The sequence below is a fragment of the Mobula hypostoma genome, chromosome 1 (assembly GCF_963921235.1).
Source record: "Mobula hypostoma chromosome 1, sMobHyp1.1, whole genome shotgun sequence".
Taxonomy (NCBI): Eukaryota; Metazoa; Chordata; class Chondrichthyes; order Myliobatiformes; family Myliobatidae; genus Mobula; species Mobula hypostoma.
Genome location: NC_086097.1, coordinates 55,152,791 through 55,174,604, shown reverse-complemented (window position 1 = coordinate 55,174,604; position 21,814 = coordinate 55,152,791). Strand labels below are relative to the sequence as shown.

The 21,814-nt window shown below is 42.1% G+C and overlaps 1 protein-coding gene across 5 annotated transcripts in view; it reads right to left on the bottom strand.

Moving 5' to 3' along the window:
• The window catches only part of ktn1 (kinectin 1), a 131,201-nt gene that overhangs the window by 80,154 nt on the left and 29,233 nt on the right, over positions 1-21,814 (bottom strand). For all 5 annotated transcript variants that reach the window (XM_063049305.1, XM_063049322.1, XM_063049297.1 and 2 more), the window contains 2 exons: positions 9,111-9,278; positions 8,850-9,026 (listed from right to left, as the gene is read on the bottom strand). In XM_063049305.1, coding sequence (XP_062905375.1) covers positions 8,850-9,026; positions 9,111-9,278 — 345 coding nt within the window. The remainder of the gene's footprint in view (positions 1-8,849; positions 9,027-9,110; positions 9,279-21,814) is intronic.

Sequence of the window (21,814 nt, the reverse complement as noted above, 5' to 3'; positions counted from 1 at the left end):
TAAAAAGATCACAAGCCAAATGAAAGTCATAGTTATTTATTCTGCTCCATTCATGCGCCTATTCCAATTCACAGAAATATTTTAAAATTCTAAAGTGCAGCCCCCAATTGACCTCTGAGCAACTAAAATAAGTGCAATGAGACAGTAAGAGCTTGTATTCAAATATACACAGAGTTCTATCATAAGTGGAAGTACACCTTCCATCTGCGAAGAGAAGTTCGACACAGCAAAGTTAAACCGGCAGCAATTCTTGTAATCAAATTTCTTATCCACATACACTCCGTGGCCTCTTTATTAGGTACACCTGTATACCTGCTTGTTAATGCAAATATCTAATCAGCCAATCATGTGGCAGCAACTCAATGCACAAACCACTGATCTGGGATTTTCACACACAATAGTCTCTGAAGTTTACAGAAAATGGCGTGACAAACAAAAAACATCCAGTGTGTTGCATTTCTGTGGGCAAAAACACCTTGTTAATGAGAGAGAACAGAGGAGAACAGCCAAACTGGTTCAAGCTGACAGAAAGATAATAATAACTCAAATATTCACATGTGCAGAAGAACATCTCTGAACACACAACCTGTTGAACCTTTAAGTGGATGGGCTGCAACAGCAAAAGACCAGAAACATGCACCCAGTGGTATCTGAGTGCATGTATATACAAGACAAGGCAAATACCTGTCCACACTCATGCAAATCTGTGGGTACAAGAAGAAACTGGAATTCCCTTGAATCTATGGATTACAACCAGATACACTGCAATGTCAACTAACTTCCAGAAAGCCACAAGTATAACTAAACAGAATTATGAACACTTTTCCACGACTGTGTGAGAAGGAAAGTTCAGCACAGCAGATTACAAATGGACCAGTAAAGGAATTTGCATATCCATTTTGTTATCTTTGAGCATGACATCTCTAACCACAGCACTCTGCACCTGCAAGATAGTTGAATATACTCATCATCTAGGCTGAAGTATACTCAGCAAATCTTGACTTGAATACTGCTTGTAAATGGATAGCTGGTAATATAAAGTTGACTTTCTAAGCCTACAAATCAAACTTTCTAAACAGAAAATGTATTCAGGTTCTAAAAAATGTTATTAATTTAACAACATTCTTCCTTAAAATAGCTAAGAGTCAGAATCTACTGATTGTACTTGAGTCTGCCCCAATCGGAAAGCACAAAAGCAAAACTGTCTGGTAAAATTGATTGTCCTCTGCCCACCTCTGCTGCAGCATTCTGCAAGACTGAGGAACTTGGAAGTGCTAATGACATCAAGGGCAACAGACACCATGGCCCTGCCTATCGAGTATATTGAGATACAATTTGTTTTATAAATATACTGAAATATTCTAAGCCAAGTATTTAAGGTGGTTTATACTATTCCTAAACCATATAACAATTACAGCACGGAAACAGGCCATCTCGGCCCTTCTAGTCCGTGCCGAACTCTTACTCTCACCTAGTCCCACTGACCTGCACTCAGCCCATAACTCTCCATTCCTTTCCTGTCCATATATCTATCCAATTTAACTTTAAACGACAACATCGAACCTGCCTCAACCACTTCTGCTGGAAGCTTGTTCCACACAGCTACTACTCCTTGAGTAAAGTTCCCCCTCATGTTACCCCTAAATTTTCGTCCTTTAACACTCCACTCATGTCCTCTTGTTTGAATCTTCTCCACTCTCAATGGAAAAGGCCTATCCACATCAACTCTATCAATCCCCTTCATAATTTTAAACACCTCTATCAAGTCCCCCCCTCAACCTTCTACACTCCAAAGAATAAAGACCTAACTTGTTCAACCTTTCTCTTTAACTTAGGAGATGAAACCCAGGCAACATTTTAGTAAACCTTCTCTGTACTCTCTCAATTTTATTGACATCTTTCCTATAATTCGGTGACCAGAACTGTCCACAGTACTCCAAATTTGTCCTTACCAATGCCCTATACAATTTCAACATTACATCTCAACTCCTATACTCAATGCTCTGATTAATAAAGGCCAGCATACCAAAAGCTTTCTTCACCACCCTATCCATGTGAGATTCCACCTTCTGGGAACTATGCACCATTATTCCTAGATCCCTCTGTTCTACAGCATTCTTCAATGCCCTACCATTTACCATGTATGTCCTATTTTGATTAGTGCTACCAAAATGTAGCACCTCACGTTTTTCATTAAACTCCATCTGCCATCTTTCAGCCCACTCTTCTAACTGTCCTAAATCTCTCTGCAAGCTTTGAAAACCTACCTCATCATCCACAACGCCACCTATCTTAGTATCATCTGCATACTTACTAATCCAATTTACCACCCCATCATCCAGATCGTTAATATATATGACAAACAACACTGGACCCAGTACAGATCCCTGAGGCACACCGCTACACACTGTCCTCCAATCTGACACTCCACCGCTTCTCTCTGGCGTCTCCCACCTAGCCACTGCTGAATCCATTTTACTACTTCCATATTAATGCCTAATGATTGAACCTTCCTAACTAACCTTCCGTGTGGAACCTTGTCTCGTATCTTCTTTTAGCTTTTCTAATTTCTTTCTTAAGATTCTTTTTACATTCTTTATACTCCTCGAGTACCTCATTAACTCCAAGCTGCCTATATTTATTGAAAATCCCTCTCTTTTTCTGAACCAAGTTTCCAATTTCCCTTGAAAACCTTGGCTCTCTCAAACTTTTAACCTTTCCTTTCAACCTAACAGGAACATAAAGATACTGAACCCTCAAAATTTCACCTTTAAATGATCTCCATTTCTCTATTACATCCTTCCCATAAAACAAATTGTCCCAATCCACTCCTTCCAAATCCTTTCACATCTCCTTAAACTTAGCCTTTCTCCAATCAAAAATCTTAATCCTAGGTCCAGTCCTATCCTCCTCCATAATTACACTGAAACTAATGGTATGTGATCACTTGACCCGAAGTGCTCCCCAACACATACCTCCGTCACCTGCCCTGTCTCATTCCCGAACAGGAGATCTAACACTGCCCCTTCTCTAGTTGGTACCTCTATGTACTGCTCCAAAAAACTATCTTGCACACATTTGACAAACTCCAAACCATCCAGCCCTTTTACAGAATGGGCTTCCCAATCTATGTGTGGAAAATTAAAATCTCCCACAATCACAACCTTGTGCTTACTACAAATATCTGCTATCTCCTTACAAATTTGCTCCTCCAGTTCTCGTTCCCCATTAGGTGGTCTATAATACACCCCTATAAGCATCACAACACCTTTCCTATTCCTCAATTCCACCCAAATCGCCTCCCTAGACAAGTCCACTAATCTATCCTGCCAGAGCACCGCTGTCATATATTCTCTGACAAGCAATGCAACACCTCCCCCTCTTGCCCCTCCTATTCTATCACACTTGAAACTAAAAAATCCTGGAATATTTAGTTGCCAATCACACCCCTCCTGCAGCCACGTTTCACTAATAGCTACAACATCATATTTCCAGGTATCAATCCATGCTCTAAGCTCATCCACCTTTCTTACAATGCTCCTAGCATTAAAATAGATGCATTTAAGAAACTCTCCACCTTCCACTCTGTTTATCCTTAATGGAGCAAACTTTATCTTTTTCTTCCTTTTCCCCCTATAATCAACCTCCCCTCTCCTAGTCTCCTTAATTTGATTTCCTCCCCCCAACCATTCTAGATTAAAGTCACCTCAGTCGTCCTCGCAAATCTCCCCACTAGGATATCCATTCCCCTACGATTCAAGTGCAACCGTCCCCTCTGTACAGGTCACCCCTGTACTAATAGTGGTCCCAATGATCCAAAAACACGAATCCCTGCCCTCGCTCCAATCCCTCAGCCACATTTATCCTACATCTCATTGCATTCCTACTCTCACTGTCGCATAGCACAGGAAGTAATCCCGAGATTACTACCTTTGCGATCCTTTTTCTCAACTCCCTTCCTAACTCCCTATATTCTTCTTTCAGGACCTCTCCCCTTTTCCAACCTATGTCATATGTACCACGACCTCTGGCTCCTCTCCCTCCCACTTCAGGATCTCTTGGATGCGATCAGAAACATCTTGGACCCTGGCACCAGGGAGGCAAACTACCATCCGGGTCTCCTAACTTCGTCCACAGAATCGTCTATACACCTTGATATGAACAGAGCTTTAGAAACAGCTAGAAAATATTTAAGAAATTAATAATAATAATTCACTTAAAACATGTGTTAGTGCTTTTAATTTAAACAAAGTAAAGTGGGAAAAAAACTTTATTTCAGTAAAGGTTGGTGCCACATTTGATGCATCACCTATAGCAAGCATAAAGCTAAGAGATCAGTGCAATCAGGAATAATTTTAAGACGTATGAGCAGGTGTTCAGAGACACGAGCTGATGTCTAGCATATTCTGTATGACAACACTGCAGGGCACAGCCACAGTATACAGCAGCAATCCTTCCCCAAAGAATGCCAAGTAACTGTTAGCCACAAGCCAGAGCCAGGTTAACTTTAGGATTCCGAAAGTCAAAATCATTCTGCGCCAATGTTTTTTTTTACGCCTCCATTGATCTATTTGCTAAATGAACAATAGGGCTTAAAATATTTTCGTAATGCACAAATAAAACAGGTTGTATTTCACTAAACTTTACGCAAGCTGTACATTGTCAAATCAGGATCTGTGCCACCAGTAACCACAAATACAACCCTGCCATTGCCTATTCATCAAAGGGCAGCATTGTAGTGTAGCAATTAGCATAACGTTTCATTAAAATTGGTGATCAGAAGATTGGGGTTCAATTCCCACTGCTGTCTGTAAGGAGTTAGTATGTTCTCCCCGTGACAGCATGAATTTCCTCTGGGTGCTGTGTTTTCTTTCCACATTCCAAAGATCTGGAAGTTAGGGTCAGCAAGTTGGGGGCAAGCTATACTGGCGCTGGAAACTGCCCCCAGCACATCCTCTGACTGTGTTGGTCATTGACACAAACAACACATTTCACTGCAAGTTTCCATGTATATGTGAAAAATTAATCTTTAATTTTTTCAAGCCATTAGCAGGTATTGATTTAGGATTGATGACATTAAAGTCAATTTCTTCCACTGTCTTCTCCAAACAACAATACAGCAACACTATAGACTATAATCCATGCCAATTATTCGTAGGCTTGGATCTGTTGAGTATATCGCCTTCACTGGCTTGTTGGGTACAACTGTCTTAAAACAATGATGAATAATGGGTGACAGGATCAGGAGTCATGATCAGCAACAGATCAGCGTCCATCTCACATTAACTCAGCACCTGCCCATTCAGAGGAAACTAATGATTTCGCCAGTTGAATCGAGTTGTGCAAGCTGTTAAAGAATTTACCATCCCATTGCCACCAAAACCAGAACCTGTGCAATTCTGCAGCTGGCCCACATTTTCAAACTTGCAACTTAACAGAAAACATCCTGACTGCCAAATGAAACCTATTCTGTCTTCTTCCTGTCTAAATGTTGTCAAGATTACACAGCCACAAAATTGGAAGATGTGACTTATTCCAAACTATAGCAGTGACACATGCCCAATTGATATCCACCAATTTGTGGTGCTCTCCAGGTTGTTTCTTTTTGGATTATATCTGCCCACAATTCTCAACGAAGACTCTATGATACCGACTCAAGCACACTGGAGACTTCAACAGGCACAGCATGGACTAGGCCTACAAAAAAATGTAGATGTTAATACAATAGCTTGACAACTGGGCCTCAAGATGATTTTGTCCTCATTCACAACCATAATGAATAACTCACAATTCACTCTTCCAAATGAAAACATTACTCTCTTGAATTGTGCTGAGTAAGCACAGTACACATTCTCCCTCAGTCAACAACTCATCAGGTTCTGAACAATTTACCGCACAGCTAGCTCAGGCCACCCCACCACTGCTCCATGACAAAATTTAGCTCCCAGGGAAGAATGGTGAAATTGCAGATGTCTCCCAGCACACACTGGAACAAAGGATCAAATTAGTCAGTGCAGGAGATCTAGAGTTACTTTATTTTATTAGAGATACAGCATGGCACAGACCCTTCCGACCGAATGAGCCACACCACCCAGCAACCAATCTATTTCAACTCTCACCTAATCTCAGGACAATTTACAATAACCAATTAACCTACTAACCACCATGTCTTTGGACTGTGGGAGGAAACTCGCACGCACAAACTTGTACAGAAGACACCAGAATTAAACACCAAACTCCTGAGGCTCCAAGCTGTGATAGAGTCATGATAACCACTTCACTAGTGTGGCGTCTCCAAGTTTATTTTTGCATAATAGGCACAAAAAAAATCTTCTGGGTATTCAATGTGGTTGTCAAACAATTTATGCACTTGAATAAAAATTCTCTCGGGCTTCCAGCCAGGTACAGGTATCGATTCTAACTGATGTTTCAATGACAAACTCTGCCAAATTCACCTGGGATGATGCCAGGGCATCATCTTCTTCTTCGTCTTGTTTTACAGCGGTTGGCATCCAGCTTGGCATTACCGCCACCGTCTGCTCCAAAGTGTGCAATAGACTTACATTCTAAATCCCTTCACCCAATCTCTCTCTCTCTCTCACACACACACACACACACACACACACACACAAACCTACACCTTATCCTCCCATCTTTGGCCATCCTAGTACCCTATTCCTGCTTATCTGTCATATCCTATAAAAAAACCCCTGTACCCCTTAAGAAAGTTAAAAATACCCTAACCTGTGCTCTCTCACCCATGCCCAGCAACCCTTTTAATGTGAATTCCAGCACCCCCAGTTCCCTTAGATTAATTCTCACCATCTCTCTCTGTATCCCATACTTCCTGCAACTCAGAACTACATGTTCTACTGACTCCTCTTCCTGACATTCCTCACACAATCCTGTCTGATGTTTCCCTATCATTTTTAATGTTTTGTTTAATGCACAGTGCTCCAGCCTTAACCTAGTCCACACAATTTCCTCTCTTCTGTATCCACTACCTACCCTAGTACCTGCAACACTTTTTTGTATTTGATATAAATGCCTCCCTTTCCCCTCCCTGTCCCATCTTTCTTAGCACATTTGGTTGATTTGCTTGGGCATGTTTAGTTTGTTGGTATTTATACCCTTATCATCCATTCCTCCTGATTGGATGAGGACTAACCAATCAAGGTTTCTGATGTCCCACCTTGTTTACAATCAAATTCCAATTCTTACTTAGAGTGAGACCTTCGTCTGTTAAAATTTTTTTCCTCTTGTTTTATTTCAATGGCTTCCTTCACCATGCGGTCCCAAAAACCATTGGCGCTAGTATCATGCCAAAGTTAATCCTATGGCCACTGAGAATGCAGTGTTCTGATACCACTGACAGTGGCAACCTGATTGGATGAGCTCTAACCAATCAGGAGGTACAGACGACAGGGGTATACATACCACCAAACTAGACATGGCCAGCAGTCATCCCAGATGAAGATGGCAGAATTTGCTGTTAAAATGTTGGTTAAAAAAAAAATCAATACTTGTACCCAGCTGGAACCCCGAGAAGCATATGTTCATCATATACACCAGGAAAGCACCAGATCCTTTTTCAATTTATGCACTCATTCTCCAGTGCATGCTACTATAAATTAAAATGAGCTGACAATCTGAATGTGGCCAACTGCCTTGTGGAAACAAAGGAAGTAACTAAAGGAGGTGCTAGATCTCTTACATTCCAACCGAAATCCTGGAAGCTACTACTTAACTTTAACTTATATCTGTCATTAATAGTAATTAATTTCTTAATGATACTCATTATTTTTGTGGCAGCAGCATCTTTGCAAAAGCTACCATCTCAAAGAACGGAACCAGTCAAGAACTTTTCCCAAACTGGGATTATCTTGACTTGCTACAGGCTATAAACATGTTTAGGATTTCTCAAAGCATGTGATGCAATGAGTGCCTCAAACCTTTACAAGTGCTACTTACTAAGAAAAGCTGCCTAAGACTTGGTGCAGATCAATAAAACAGCTTTCTCGCCAGTACAAAGAAATAAATTCCTGATCAATAGAATTTGGGTGTGCCGAACTCTGTAGTAGTCTCACAAGGGTGGAAGCAATTCTAAGCATTAAATGGGTTTTCAAAGCTTATAAAGCACAGCTTTCAAAAAAACATCAAATAATATTCTAGAGATCAAGAATATAATCACATAGGAAAAAACCACTACAAGGTGATCTTTACCTAGAAAAAAAATTATTCATTAAAGCAGAATGATCAAGACATCAAAAGCGTATCATGTATAGTATACATTTGAAAATGTTCAAAATAGTATTTCCAAGAACTATTGTAATCCTTTTTGAAGTGCTTTAACAATTAAAATATTCAGCTCGGATAAACTATACCTAACCTGAAGTTCTCATGGATTACACTAAAAGCCGTAATTAGGCAATTACTAGAAAAGATGTTGGGCACCATTTAGAAGGACAACACATGACTATGGATTATCCACAACTGGGTTATGGCGAATTTCTACCCCCTATTTTGATTCATGACATCGTATTAAAGTTACTAACAAATTATTAATGACAGAGAGCTAACCATAATTCTCACTCATCTAACAGGACACACTGACCATTTTTAACAAATTGATTAAAAACAAAAAAGGACTAATTTCTCAATAAATGTCATATTGCCTTTAACAAGTTTATAATTTGATTCACCGCTTAAAACAGTCAACAAGCAGCAAAAGTGCTAACATTAACACAATCTAACAAGTTCTGTTCCAACCTTTAGAGCAGCCATGTACCAAAACAAATTGCGCAAAAAAAAAACACAATGTCTGCACATAAGTATAAACAGCAAATTACCTTTATCACATTCAGACCTTTGTTTCTTGGCAATCATTTTCTGCATACCACTACTGATCACATGGCCTTTGTCATCAGCCACAGCTTCCTTCTTTTCAGCATGACCACAAGCCTGAGCATTATCCAAAGGAATGTAAACAGTGGACTTCATGGGGAGACTCTCCGCTGAAGCTGAAACTGCCAAAGAACATTTCTGATTGAAATAACTTCACAGAAAATGTATAAACTGTGTTTTAAAAATAGCAGGAAAAATAAACAAACCAGTCTCTATTTTTTGTTTTTTTGGCATAGTTTTTCGTTTCACAAGTCCACTTTCATTTGGTTTCGTTTCCATTGGTAGAAGCACTGGATCTTGTTTTTTGCTTGTTGTTTGAGCAGTTTCAGAGTGCTCTTTAACATGAGGATTGCGCATATCCTGACCTGGTTCATCTGAAAAATTCATATTGAAATAAAGTATTTAAAATGAAACATGACAAAAACTGCAGAGAATTGGTCAAGCTGATTGATGGAGACCCCAAATACATAACTGAATTTAAGCTCAAAATATCAAATCAGCATTCATTATTTCAAAATTATTGAACATTACAAAATATTGTGGAAAAATACAATAATAAGGAATATTTACAGGAGCAAGAGTTTAATTAGAATAATGGTTACAATTTTTCAGTCAATTCTATTTTTCAGTTCTATCCCTAAGTACTACATTAGGATCTTTTCCTGCTGACTTCTTTCAAAACTTAAAAATATTCTTCACCTAAAATATACTGGTTACCAATAGTTTCCTTGCAGTGATTTAATGGCTCACCTGATCACTCAAAGTGAAAGTACAAGAGTACTCTCTCCAGAGAGTGATCTCCATCTCAGAGGCCAACGTTAGGCTGTCTTTAAAGACAGTGAACCTTTGCAAGGCAGAAGGACCCGATGGAGTACCTGGTAAGGCTCTGAAAACCTGTGCCAACCAACTAGTGGGCATATTCAAGGACATTTTCAACCTCTCACCCTGACTATTGCTCGGTAGCACTCACATCTACAGTGATGAAATGCTTGAAGAGGTTGGTCATGGCTAGACTGAACTCCTGCCTCAGCAAGGACCTGGACCCATTGCAATTTGCCTATCGCCACAATAGGTCAATGGCAGACACAATCTCAATGGCTCTCCACACGGCTTTAGACCACCTGGACAACACAAAACACCTATGTCAGGATGCTGTTCATCGACTATAGCTCAGCATTTAATACCATCATTCCCACAATCCTGATTGAAGAGTTGCAGAACCTGGGCCTCTATCTTCTTCTGCAATTGGATCCTCGACTTCCTAACCGGAAGACCATAGTCTGTGCAGATTGGTGATAACATCTCCTCCTTGCTGACAATAAACACTGGCTCACCTCAGGGGTGTGTGATTAGCCCACTGCTCTACTCTCTATATACACATAACTGTGTGGCTAGGCATAGCTTAAATACCATCAATAAATTTGCTGACAATACAGCCCATTGTTGGTAGAATCTCAAGTGGTGATGAGAGGGCGCACAGGAGTGAGATATGCCAACTAGCGGAGTGGTGCCGCAGCAACAACCTGCCACTCAACATCAGTAAGACGAAAGAGCTGATTGTGGACTTCAGGAAGGACAAGATGAAGGAACACATACCAATCCTCATAGAGGGATCAGAAGTGGAGAGTGAGCAGCTTCAAGTTCCTGGGTGTCAAGATCTCTGAGGATCTAACCCGGTCCCAACATATTGATGTAGTTATAAAGAAGGCAAGACAATGGCTATACTTCATTAGGAGTTTGAAGAGATTTGGCATGTCAACAATTACACTCAAAAACTTCTATAGCTGTACTGTGCAGAGCATTCTGACAGGCTGCATCACTGTCTAGTCAGCTCCATCTTGGGCACTAGCCTACAAAGCAGAAAGGCAGCGTCCATTATTAAGGACCTCCAGCACCCAGGGCATGCCCTTTTCTCACTGTTACCATCAGGTAGGAGGTACAGAAGCCTGAAGGCACACACACAGTGATTCAGAAACAGCTTCTTCCCCTCTGCCATCCAATTCCTAAATGGACATTGAAGCTTTGGACACCACCTCACTTTTTAAAAAAATATAGTATTTCTGTTTTTGCAGGTTTTTAAAAAATCTATTCAATATGTGTAATTGATTTACTTGTTTAATTATTATTATTTTTTCTCTGCTCGATTATGTATTGCATTGAACTGCTGCTACTAAGTTAACAAATTTCACGTCACATGCCGGTGATAATAAACGCGATTCTGATACAAATCAGAAACTTTGGGACCATAATGCTATTTTTGCTGAAGAAATTAATGTGCAAGAACAAAAGGATAGGCTTTGGTGTTGTCCTATAAACAGACCAAACTGAAAATGCAGAAATATACCTTCACAGTGGATGAATGTTCACCCCTCAAACCTCAGTCACCAAAATGGTAGAGCAAGAATAAGGGTGGAAACTCTTGGATTTTCTCCATAGCACCAGTGAACTTTGGCAATATTCTGTGTGTTGCAGACAATAGTTCTAAATATACCTTTAAATACATCTCTTTTGAATTACTCTCACTGCTAACTGCAGCATGCAACCTCCTTTGAGGCAATGTACTTTTAAATCAACTTAATCTTCAGAGTTCATGATCATCTGAAGGACTCGTTGGACCACACAGAGGATGAAGGTTCATCACCATGGTCGGAAGTCAGGTGGAGGAAAAACTCCAATCCAGGCTGAAACGCAAAGGGATGAGACCTCCTCCACCCAGCATCTTGTTGGCAAACGTGCGGTTGCTGGAGGACAAAACTGAGCACCTGAGGGGAAGATTGCTGTATGAGAAAGAAATGAAAGACTGTTGTATTCTATGTCTGACCAAGACGTGGCTTTCTCCCAGCATACCAGGAGGTGGTGTGTTTCACGATAAACTCTCACCGCTGCTCCGACATGGCAGTTTTGTCAAATTCGTGATCCTCCGACTTGGAACATCTAGTGGTTTAATGCCATCTGATCTATTTACCTGGGGAGATCTCATCCGTGATCCTGACCGCAGTTTACCATCAGCGGCAAATTATAATCAAGCGCTTGAGATACTGCATGATGCCGTCTCCAATCATAGTCAGAGTCTTCAATCAGGCTTGTTTGAAGAAATCCCTGCCCAATTACCACCACCATAGGTCCCAGCACACTAGACCATTTTTATACAAAGATAAGGAATACCTACTATTCCAAGCCCAGACCACATTTTGGTAAATTGAATCACTTGGCTGTCCTTCTCCTACTTGCATACAGGCAGTGGCTAAACAGCAAAGCTCCAGAGATTAGGACAACAAAGAGGTGGTTGTAGGAGTCAGAGAAGTGGGTAAGCAAAATGTTTTGATGAACAGTGTTCAAGGACTTGTCTGTGGATCTGAATGAATACACTATGACTGCAATAGACTTTATTAAAACAGCTGAAGACAAATGTGGCCCCACAAAATCATCCAGAGTTTTCCCCAATCAGAAGCCCTGAATGAATCATGAGATCTGAAATCCACTGAGAACCAGATCAGAGGCATTCAAGTCTGGAGATCAGGAAAGTTACAAGAGGTCCAGGTACGACCTCCGGAAAGCCACCTCATTGGCAAAATGGCAGTCACAGACCAAACTTAAATCAATGAAGCATAGTTGACAGTTGTGACACGGCTTGAATATTATCACCTATTATAAGGATAAATCAAGTGACATAGGCAACAACAAGGCTTTGCTTCCAGATGAGCTCAATACCTTCTATGGTTGCTTTGACCATCAAAATATCGAGGAACCATCATGAACTCCCACACACCCCGATGATCCTGTGATTTCAGACTCTGAAGCCGACCTGCGAGCAGTCTTCAAGATGGTGAATCCCCGAAAAGCATCCAGCCAAGATGGGGTATCTGGCCAAATACCAGACCTGTGCTGATCAACTGGCTGAGTGTTCACTGAGATCTTTAACCTCTCACTTCAACAGTATGTGGTACCCACCTGCTTAAAGCAGGCTTCAATCATACTGGTGCCCAAGAACATAGTGACCAGCCTCAATGACTATTGCCCATTAAAATTTACATCCACATTGAAGAAGATTTCTGAGAGATTGGTGATGAAACATCAGTCCTGCCTGTGAAGGGAATTAGATCCACTCCAATTCACTTTTCGGAGCAACATATCCAAAGCAGATGCCATCTAATTGGCTCTTCACTCAACCTTGGAACACCTGGACAGCAAGGACACATACATCTGGATGCTCTTTATTCATTGCCTACAGCTCGGCATTCAATACCATCCTCTTAAAACTAATCAATAAGCTCCAAACTCTTGGCTTCAATACCTCCTTGTGCAATTGGATCTGCGATTTCCTCACTTGCAGACCCCAGTCGGCTCGGATTGGCAGCATCTCCTCCACAATCTCCATCAGCATCGGTGCACCACAAAGTTGTGTGCTTGGTCCCCTGCTCTACTCGCTTTACATATTAGCATATAGGAGTGAGATTGAAAATCTGGCTGAGGAGTGTCATAACAACATCGTACTCAATGTCAGTAAGACCAAAGAACTGATTATAGACTTCAGAAGGAAACCAGAGATCCATGGGGCAGTCAGCATTCCCAGGGGTTGTCATTTTGGAGCACCTGTCCTGGACCCAGCACCCAAGTGCCAAGATGAAGAAAGAATGGCAGCACCTGGACTTCCTTAGGAGATTGCGAAGATTTGGCACGACATCTAAAACTCTGACAAACTTCTGTAGATGTGCAGTGGACAGTATACTGACTGGCTGCATCACAGTCTGGTATGGAAGCAACAATGCCCTTGATTGGAAAATCCTACAAAAAGTAGTGGATGTGGCCCAGTCTATCACAAGTAAAGCACTCCCAACCATTAAGGAAATCTACATGAAACACCGTTGCAGGAAAGCAGCATCGTCACAAACTTCCACCACCCAGGGCATGCTCTCTTGTTGCTGCTGCCATCAGGAAGATGGTACAGGAGCCTCAGGACTCACACCACCAGGTTCAGGAGCAGTTACTATCCATCAGACTCTCGAACCAAAGGGGATAACTTCACTCAACTTCACTTGCCCCATCATTGAAATGCTCCCACAACTAATGGACTTACTTTAAAGGACTCATCGTCTCATGGTCTCGATATTTATTGCTTATTTATTTATTATTTCTTCTGTTTGTACCTACATGGTTTGCTGTCTTCTGCACTCTGGTCGAAAGCCCTAGTTGGCTTTTTCACTGATTGTTATGGTTATTATTAAAAGTTAGATTTAAACATTGAAATAGACTTTCTGACAGAAGGACCAAAAAAAAACTTAAAATAAAACTGGTGATGAGGATTAAAAAGGACCACATATGCTGAAAAACAAGTTACGCAGAAAATGCTAAAATATTCAGGTGAGGCATTTATAGAATGAGAAATAAAAGTGCCGTTCCAGTTCTGATGAAGGATCTTTAACCCAAGCAAACAATACTTCCATTTCTAGTCATACTGCCTTGATGTGCATTGAGTTTTCTACCATCATCTGCTTTCATTTTGGATTAATAGGGTTGAAGTAGGAAGCAACTAATTGGTCTTTAAGAATAGAGATTAAAAGTGGTGCAAATAAGTTTTTTGATTCCCAATTATCTTGTAATAATATGCAGGGTCAAAGAGTTGCCTTACCCATCACTGTCAAAACCAAGCTAACAATCTCCAAATTTAACTCCTTAGTACCACCTACTTACATCTCCATGGAAAACTGTTTCAGACTTAGTTTTAAACTGAGCTTTGTTTTCATGGGCCTATTGGCAAAAAGCATTTAAAATAGATCACTGATGTAATAGATCTCCTTTACCAGACAGATCATTTCTTAAAAGCAAGCATGTTATATTCATCAATCAATGAACAGGTTTGAGCACTGATCCCAGGGTATTAATATTGCTCTGAAACCACATTCCAGAGAGGAGGAATAATGCCAGACTTCCACTTGATACTGAAAAATCTAAATTGAAGTATACTGAAAAAAACAATCATAGTAATAAAAAGTAATATATTAACAGAAAAATCTTTAGAATGTCATTTTGCATTATAATTATATTAAATGTGCACCAACTGCCAGATTGAAAAGGATGACCAATTGGAACAACTTTCAGAAATGAAAGGCACAGGATGAATGAAGGTAGCTTGCTTGTAAACAACCAGTCCTATGAACTGGTAACTCTCAAATAGCTGATGAACATCAAGAAGCAACCTCTCTATTAGAGAGACAGAACCGTTCACTTACAGCTTTAAATAGCATGCTTTTAGGACTAAATTTCATTACACATATAAACCAGAACAAACAGTAATGTTATGTTACTTTCCATCACAAGATCAGTGATCTGCTTAAAGAAAATATATTTTTAGAACAGATTTTTAATCTTAATGTAGCATCCTGCCTCTAAAATGAACTTACTGTCCTTTCTCCTCAAAAAGTTCACATCCTCTCTTGGCTCTGCAAACGAGAGCAGCAGTTTCCAATCTCTGTGTAAACGTAATTTTGCTAAGCTAGAAATTCAGTTAATTCAATCAATCCTCACCAAGGTGTATGTGTATTTTTTTTAAGAAGGCAATTACTTAGCTGGATGCTTTAATGTCACTGACTGGAAGACAGAATCAACACAATTGATCATACTGCATCTCGACAATTATCACCGTGGCAGGGTCACTAGGTACCTGAGGAACAAAGATACTTTAACAAGACTAACCCACATTGTGATGCTCACAGTAGCCAGAATGAAGTTTTAAGACTTGATCCATTATACAGCTAAAAAGTGTAACTTCCTTAAGCAAGGGCCTGTTTCAGGGAAAACGCTCATTAATCCAAAAAGATACTGCAAAAATCGTAAAGGGAAACACCAGACAGTGAACAGCTCTGCCACATGGAATTATCTAGTTTCAACAAATGAATGTGCATATTTAAGAGTATGTGATTGAATCCAACACTGAACTATAAAGATGAAATCTCATGAGTCTGCCGAGAGAGATGCACTGCAAAATAAGTCAATAGTCATTCAGGGTTCAATGTACATTAATAAATGCCTTTCAGTGATATCACAAGAGATTACAATGCAGAAAAAGTAATTGAAAATGATAGAGTTAGATATCACAATTAGGAAACAAACACATATGGGAAGTAACATCCATATTATCCACACCTCCCCATTAGCCCAACTCTGAATGGAGTGCACATCATTCATGATTTATGGAGTTGTTAATGAAAGTAAACACCATACTAAAACAAAGAACAAAAATCAAAAATTTGGAAGGTCAATAATAAAGCACCCAAAGATGACAATGTGCTGAGAAACTCCTGAGACTGAGATGATTAGCCTTTGCCACACAACCATTTTAATCCCAAAGGATTGCAATCAATTTCAGTTTTAATACAGATCCCCAAAATAACTAGATCCATCCCAACAATTTAGGAACTAGAATATTAACACATCCCTCAGCCAATTTGAAAATTATGGTATTGATCTGCCTTTAATTTTGTGAGATTCAGCCCAAGTTAAAAGTCTGTCAAGAGAGGCTTTACCAAGTTAAAACCAGAAGCCCTTTTTAAAAAAATTAATTTCCCTTTCTATAACATTGACTGCATTTTCTATACTTTTATTCTAGTTTGTGAAGACTAAATTACTTTTCAAAAATATGTACTGGCTATCTGAAATCAGCTGAACATTTGAGGTATTTCAGCACCATTTTTAATTATGAAGTAACCTCCAATACACAAATAAACCTTGCTAGGATACAACTGTTCAGTTTTACTCTCTCACTTCTCTCAAAGGAATGGAATGTGCAACGTCTTCAAAGTTTCCAAATGGAACACCTTGTAATTAGTCCTCAGCAAATATACACACCTATTTCTTAAAAAGACGTGGGGTAGAAACCACCATAATTGGAGATTTGTACTTATAATGATATTTTTCCTCAATGCAATCCTCTGATAATTTCCTTCAAATTTTTGGCTTATCTTTTTCCTTTATTGTAAATGACACCAATGTAGAATCATTACTTTGCCTTTATTTCTTATTTTTATTCAGTCATCATTAATTTCCAGAGGCTTGCATTAGCTTTGGTCATTGCCATCCTTTTTTTCTAAATACAGGTATATGACCATATGTTAGTCAGCTGCAGCTGCTTTTAAGCAAGTACAGCTCCCAAGCATTTAAACCATCTCTGTTCCATAAATTCTTTTTGGATACCTTCCATAGACAGATTTGCCAAGTCTCTTCAATGCAGATGACAACCATACCCAAATGTAGAATCTTAGCAGTTGCAATTCCCTCCCTTTTAAGCACTGCCTCGAACTTAATGCTCAGACTGCTATGAGGTAAATATTCTCACAATTAGACAACAAACTAAATTGGGCTGATTATTCAAGAGCAAATCTACCATAGCCTGCAGAAAACCACCCTGAACAGTTAAGGACTTTATGGATGTTGCTTCCTTTAACCATGCAGAGCTAGACTTCTTCAACTTTGTTTCCAATTTCCACCCTGCCCTAAAATTTACATGGTCCATTTCCAACACCTCCCTCCCATTCTCGATCTCCCTGTCTCTATTGCTGGAGACAGCTTATCTATTCATGTCTATTATAAACCCACAGACTCTCACAGCTACCTGGACTATGCCTCTTCCCACCCTGTTACTTGTAAAAATGCCATCGCCTTTTCTCAATTCCTCTGTCTCTGCCACATCTGCTCTCAGGATGAGGCTTTTCAATCCCAAGCGAAAGAGATGTCCTCCTCCTTCGAAGAAAGGGGTTTCCCTTCCTCCACTATCACATTACCCTCACCCCACATCTCTGCCCTCACCCCATCCTCCTGCCACCCAATCAGGGATAGGGTTCATCTAGTCTTCACCTAGCACCCCACTAGCCTCCTCATCCAGCACATAATTCTCCATAACTTCCGCCATCTCCAACAGCATCCCACCACCGAGCACATTCTCCCCACCCCCTTCTGCTTTCCACAGGGATCACTCCCTACCCGACTCCCTTATCATCCCTCCCCCAGCACTTCTCCTTGCAAGCAGAACAAGTGCTACGCCTGCCTCTCCACCTTCTCCCTCACTACCATTCAGGGCCTCAACAGTCTTTCAAGTGAGGAAACACTTCAACTATGAGTCTGTTGGAGTCATCTACTGTATCTGGTGTTCTTGGTGTGGCCTCCTGTATATTGGTGAGACCTGACGCAGATTTGGAGACTGCTTCAGCGAGCACTTATGCTCCATCTGCCATAAAAAGTGGGATTTCCCACTGGCCACCCATTTTAATTCAACTTCCCATTCCAACATGTTCATCCATAGCCTCCTCTACTGTCGTGATGAGGCCACACTCAGGTTGGAGGAGCAACACTTTATATTCCATCTGGGTAGCCTCTAACCTAATGGCATGAATATCGATTTCTCGACCTTATGGTAATCCCCCTCCCCCCTCACCATTCCCTCTCACCTTATCTCCTTACCTGCCCTTCACATTGTTCTGGTGCTCCTCCCACTTTTTCTTCCAAGGCCTTCTGTCCTCTATCAGATTCCCGCTTCCCCAGCTCTGTATCCCTTTCAATCAACTTCCAAGCTCTTTACTTCACCCCTCCCAGTTTCACCCATCACCTTGTGTTTTTTCCTCCTCTCCCCCTATCTTCTAACTCTGACTCCTCACGTTTTTTTCCTTTATTCCTGATGAAGGGTCTCAGGCTGAAACGTTGACTGTACTCTTTTCCATAGATGCAAGTGATCTGCTGAGTCTCTCCAGCATTGTGTGTGTGATGCTTGGATTTCCAGCATCTGCAGATTTTCTCCTGTTTATGACCTTTCAAGCTCAAGCTATTCTGCTCAATTATTTATTTGGTTATTTAAAGTTAAAAGAATTCACATCTGCCATTGATCTTGCCGGCTCCAACACCTCAGGGCATATTCAAAACCCGGACTCCAGCAACGACCATGGACACCTTCACAGCGATTGCGCAACCACTAACTGCAACTCCAGCCTTGAACTCCAGGCCGGGTCTTTATGTGCTGCTATTGTGACTCCCGTCTCCCCTTCCCCCACCAATACGCTGCAATCCCGTCTCCCTCAGATCCCATTGTCAGCTCCTAGGTCCTCAGAAGCTCCATCTTCCTTTCATCTCAACCCTCCCCTCTCCACTGCCACCCCCAGCCTCCCCCCTCCCCGCTCTGATCCCAGCTCTCATCCGTGCCGGGTCTTTACCAACCCCTCTGGCCTTCAACTGTCGGAGGCAGAACGCTCTGTCCTCAATAAGGGCCTCACCTTTGTCCCACTTCGCCCACACCTCAGCGAGTTCCGTGTTCGCCATGATGCGGAACTCTTCTTCCGCCGTCTCAGTCTCCGAGCCTACTTCTTCGGCAAGGACTCTTCCACCCCCACCGATGACCCCTTCTCCCGTCTTCAACCCTCCTCTTCTTCATGGACACCCCACTCTGGTCTTCTGCCTGCTCTGGATCTCTTTATCGCTAACTGCCGACGGGACATCAACCGTCTCGACTTCACCGCACCTTGTTCCCATTCCAACCTCTCTCCTTCGGAACGCTCTGCTCTCCACTCCCTCCGCACTAATCCTAACCTTATTATTAAACCCGCCGATAAGTGGGGTGCTGTTGTAGTCTGGCGTACTGACTTCTACCTTGCCAAGGCACAGCGACAACTCGCGGATACCTCCTATTTACCCCTCGATCGTGACCCCACTAAGGAGCACCAGGCCATTGTCTCCCACACCATCATCGACTTTATCCACTCAGGGGATCTCCCATCCACTGCTACCAACCTTATAGTTCCCACACCCCACACTTCCCGTTTCTACCTCCTACCCAAGATCCACAAACCTGCCTGTCCTGGCAGACCAATTGTCTCAGCTTGCTCCTGCCCCACCGAACTCATTTCTGCATACCTCGACACGGTTTTATCCCCCCTTGTTCAATCCCTTCCTACCCATGTTCGTGACACTTCTCACGCTCTTAAACTTTTCGATGATTTTAAGTTCACTGACCCCCACCGCTTTATTTTCACCATGGATGTCCAGTCCCTATATACTTCCATCCCCCATCAGGAAGGGTCTCAAAGCTCTCCGCTTCTTTTTGGATTCCAGACCTAATCAGTTCCCCTCTACCACCACTCTGCTCCATCTAGCAGAATTAGTCCTTACTCTTAATATTCTCCTTTGGCTCCTCCCACTTCCTCCAAACTAAAGGTGTAGCTATGGGCACAAGTATGGGTCCTAGCTATGCCTGCCTTTTTGTTGGCTTTGTGGAACAATCTATGTTCCGTGCCTATTCTGGTATCTATCCCCCACTATGCCTTCGCTACATCGACGACTGCATTGGCGCTGCTTCCTGCACGCATGCTGAGCTCATTGACTTTATTAACTTTGCCTCCAACTTTCACCCTGCCCTCAAGTTTACCTGGTCCATTTCCGACACGGCCCTCCCCTTTCTAGATCTTTCTGTCTCTGCCTCTGGAGACAGCTTATCCACTGATGTCTACCATAAGCCTACTGACTCTCACAGCTATCTGGACTATTCCTCTTCTCACCCTGTCTCTTGCAAAAATGCCATCCCCTTCTCACAATTCCTCCGTCTCCGCCACATCTGCTCTCAGGATGAGGCTTTTCATTCCAGGACGAGGGAGATGTCCTTTTTTAAAGAAAGGGGCTTCCCTTCCTCCACTATCAACTCTGCTCTCAAACGCATCTTCCCCATTTCACACACATCTGCTCTCACTCCATCCTCCCGCCACCCCACTAGGTATAGGGTTCCCCTGGTCCTCACCTACCACCCCACCAGCCTCTGGGTCCAACATATTATTCTCCGTAACTTCCGCCACCTCCAACGGGATCCCACCACTAAGCATATCTTTCCCTCCCCCCCCCCGCTTTCCGCAGGGATCGTTCCCTACGCAACTCCCTTGTCCATTCGCACACCCCCCCATCCCTCCCCACTGATCTCCCTCCTGGCACTTATCCTTGTAAGCGGAACAAGTGCTACACATGCCCTTACACTTCCTCCCTTACCACCATTTAGGGCCCCAGACAGTCCTTCCAGGTGAGGCAACACTTCACCTGTGAGTCAGCTGGGGTGATATACTGCGTCCGGTGCTCCCTATGTGGCCTTCTATATATTGGCGAGAAGTGTCCCATGATCCTCTCATATCCCCTTTGCCAATCATTATATACACACATTCTTTCTCTCTCTCTCCTTTTTCTCCCTCTGTCCCTCCGACTATACCCCTTGCCCACCCTCTGGGTTCCCCCCGCCCCCGCTTTTCCTTCTCCCTGGGCCTCCTGTCCTATGATCCTCTCATATCCCTTTTGCCAATCACGACGCAGACTGGGAGATCGTTTTGCTGAACACTTACGCTCTGTCCGCCAGAGAAAGCAGGATCTCCCAGTGGCCACACATTTTAATTCCACATCCCATTCCCATTCTGATATGTCTGTCCACGGCCTCCTCTACTGTAAAGATGAAGCCACACTCAGGTTGGAGGAACAACACCTTATATTCCATCTGGGTAGCCTCCAACCCGATGGCACGAACATTGACTTCTCTAACTTCAGCTAATGCCCCACCTCCCCCTCGTACCCCATCTGTTATTTATTTTTATACACACATTCTTTCTCTCACTCTCCTTTTTCTCCCTCTGACTATACCCCTTGCCCATCCTCTGGTTCCTCCCCCCTTTCTTTCTCCCTGGACCTCCTGTCCCATGATCCTCTCATATCCCCTTTGCCAATCACCTGTCCAGCTCTTGGCTTCATCCCTCCCCCTCCTGTCTTCTCCTATCATTTTGGATCTCCCCCTCCCCCTTTCAAATCTCTTACTAACTCTTCCTTCAGTTAGTCCTGACGAAGGGTCTCGGCCCGAAACATCGACTGTACCTCTTCCTAAAGATGCTGCCTGGCCTGCTGCGTT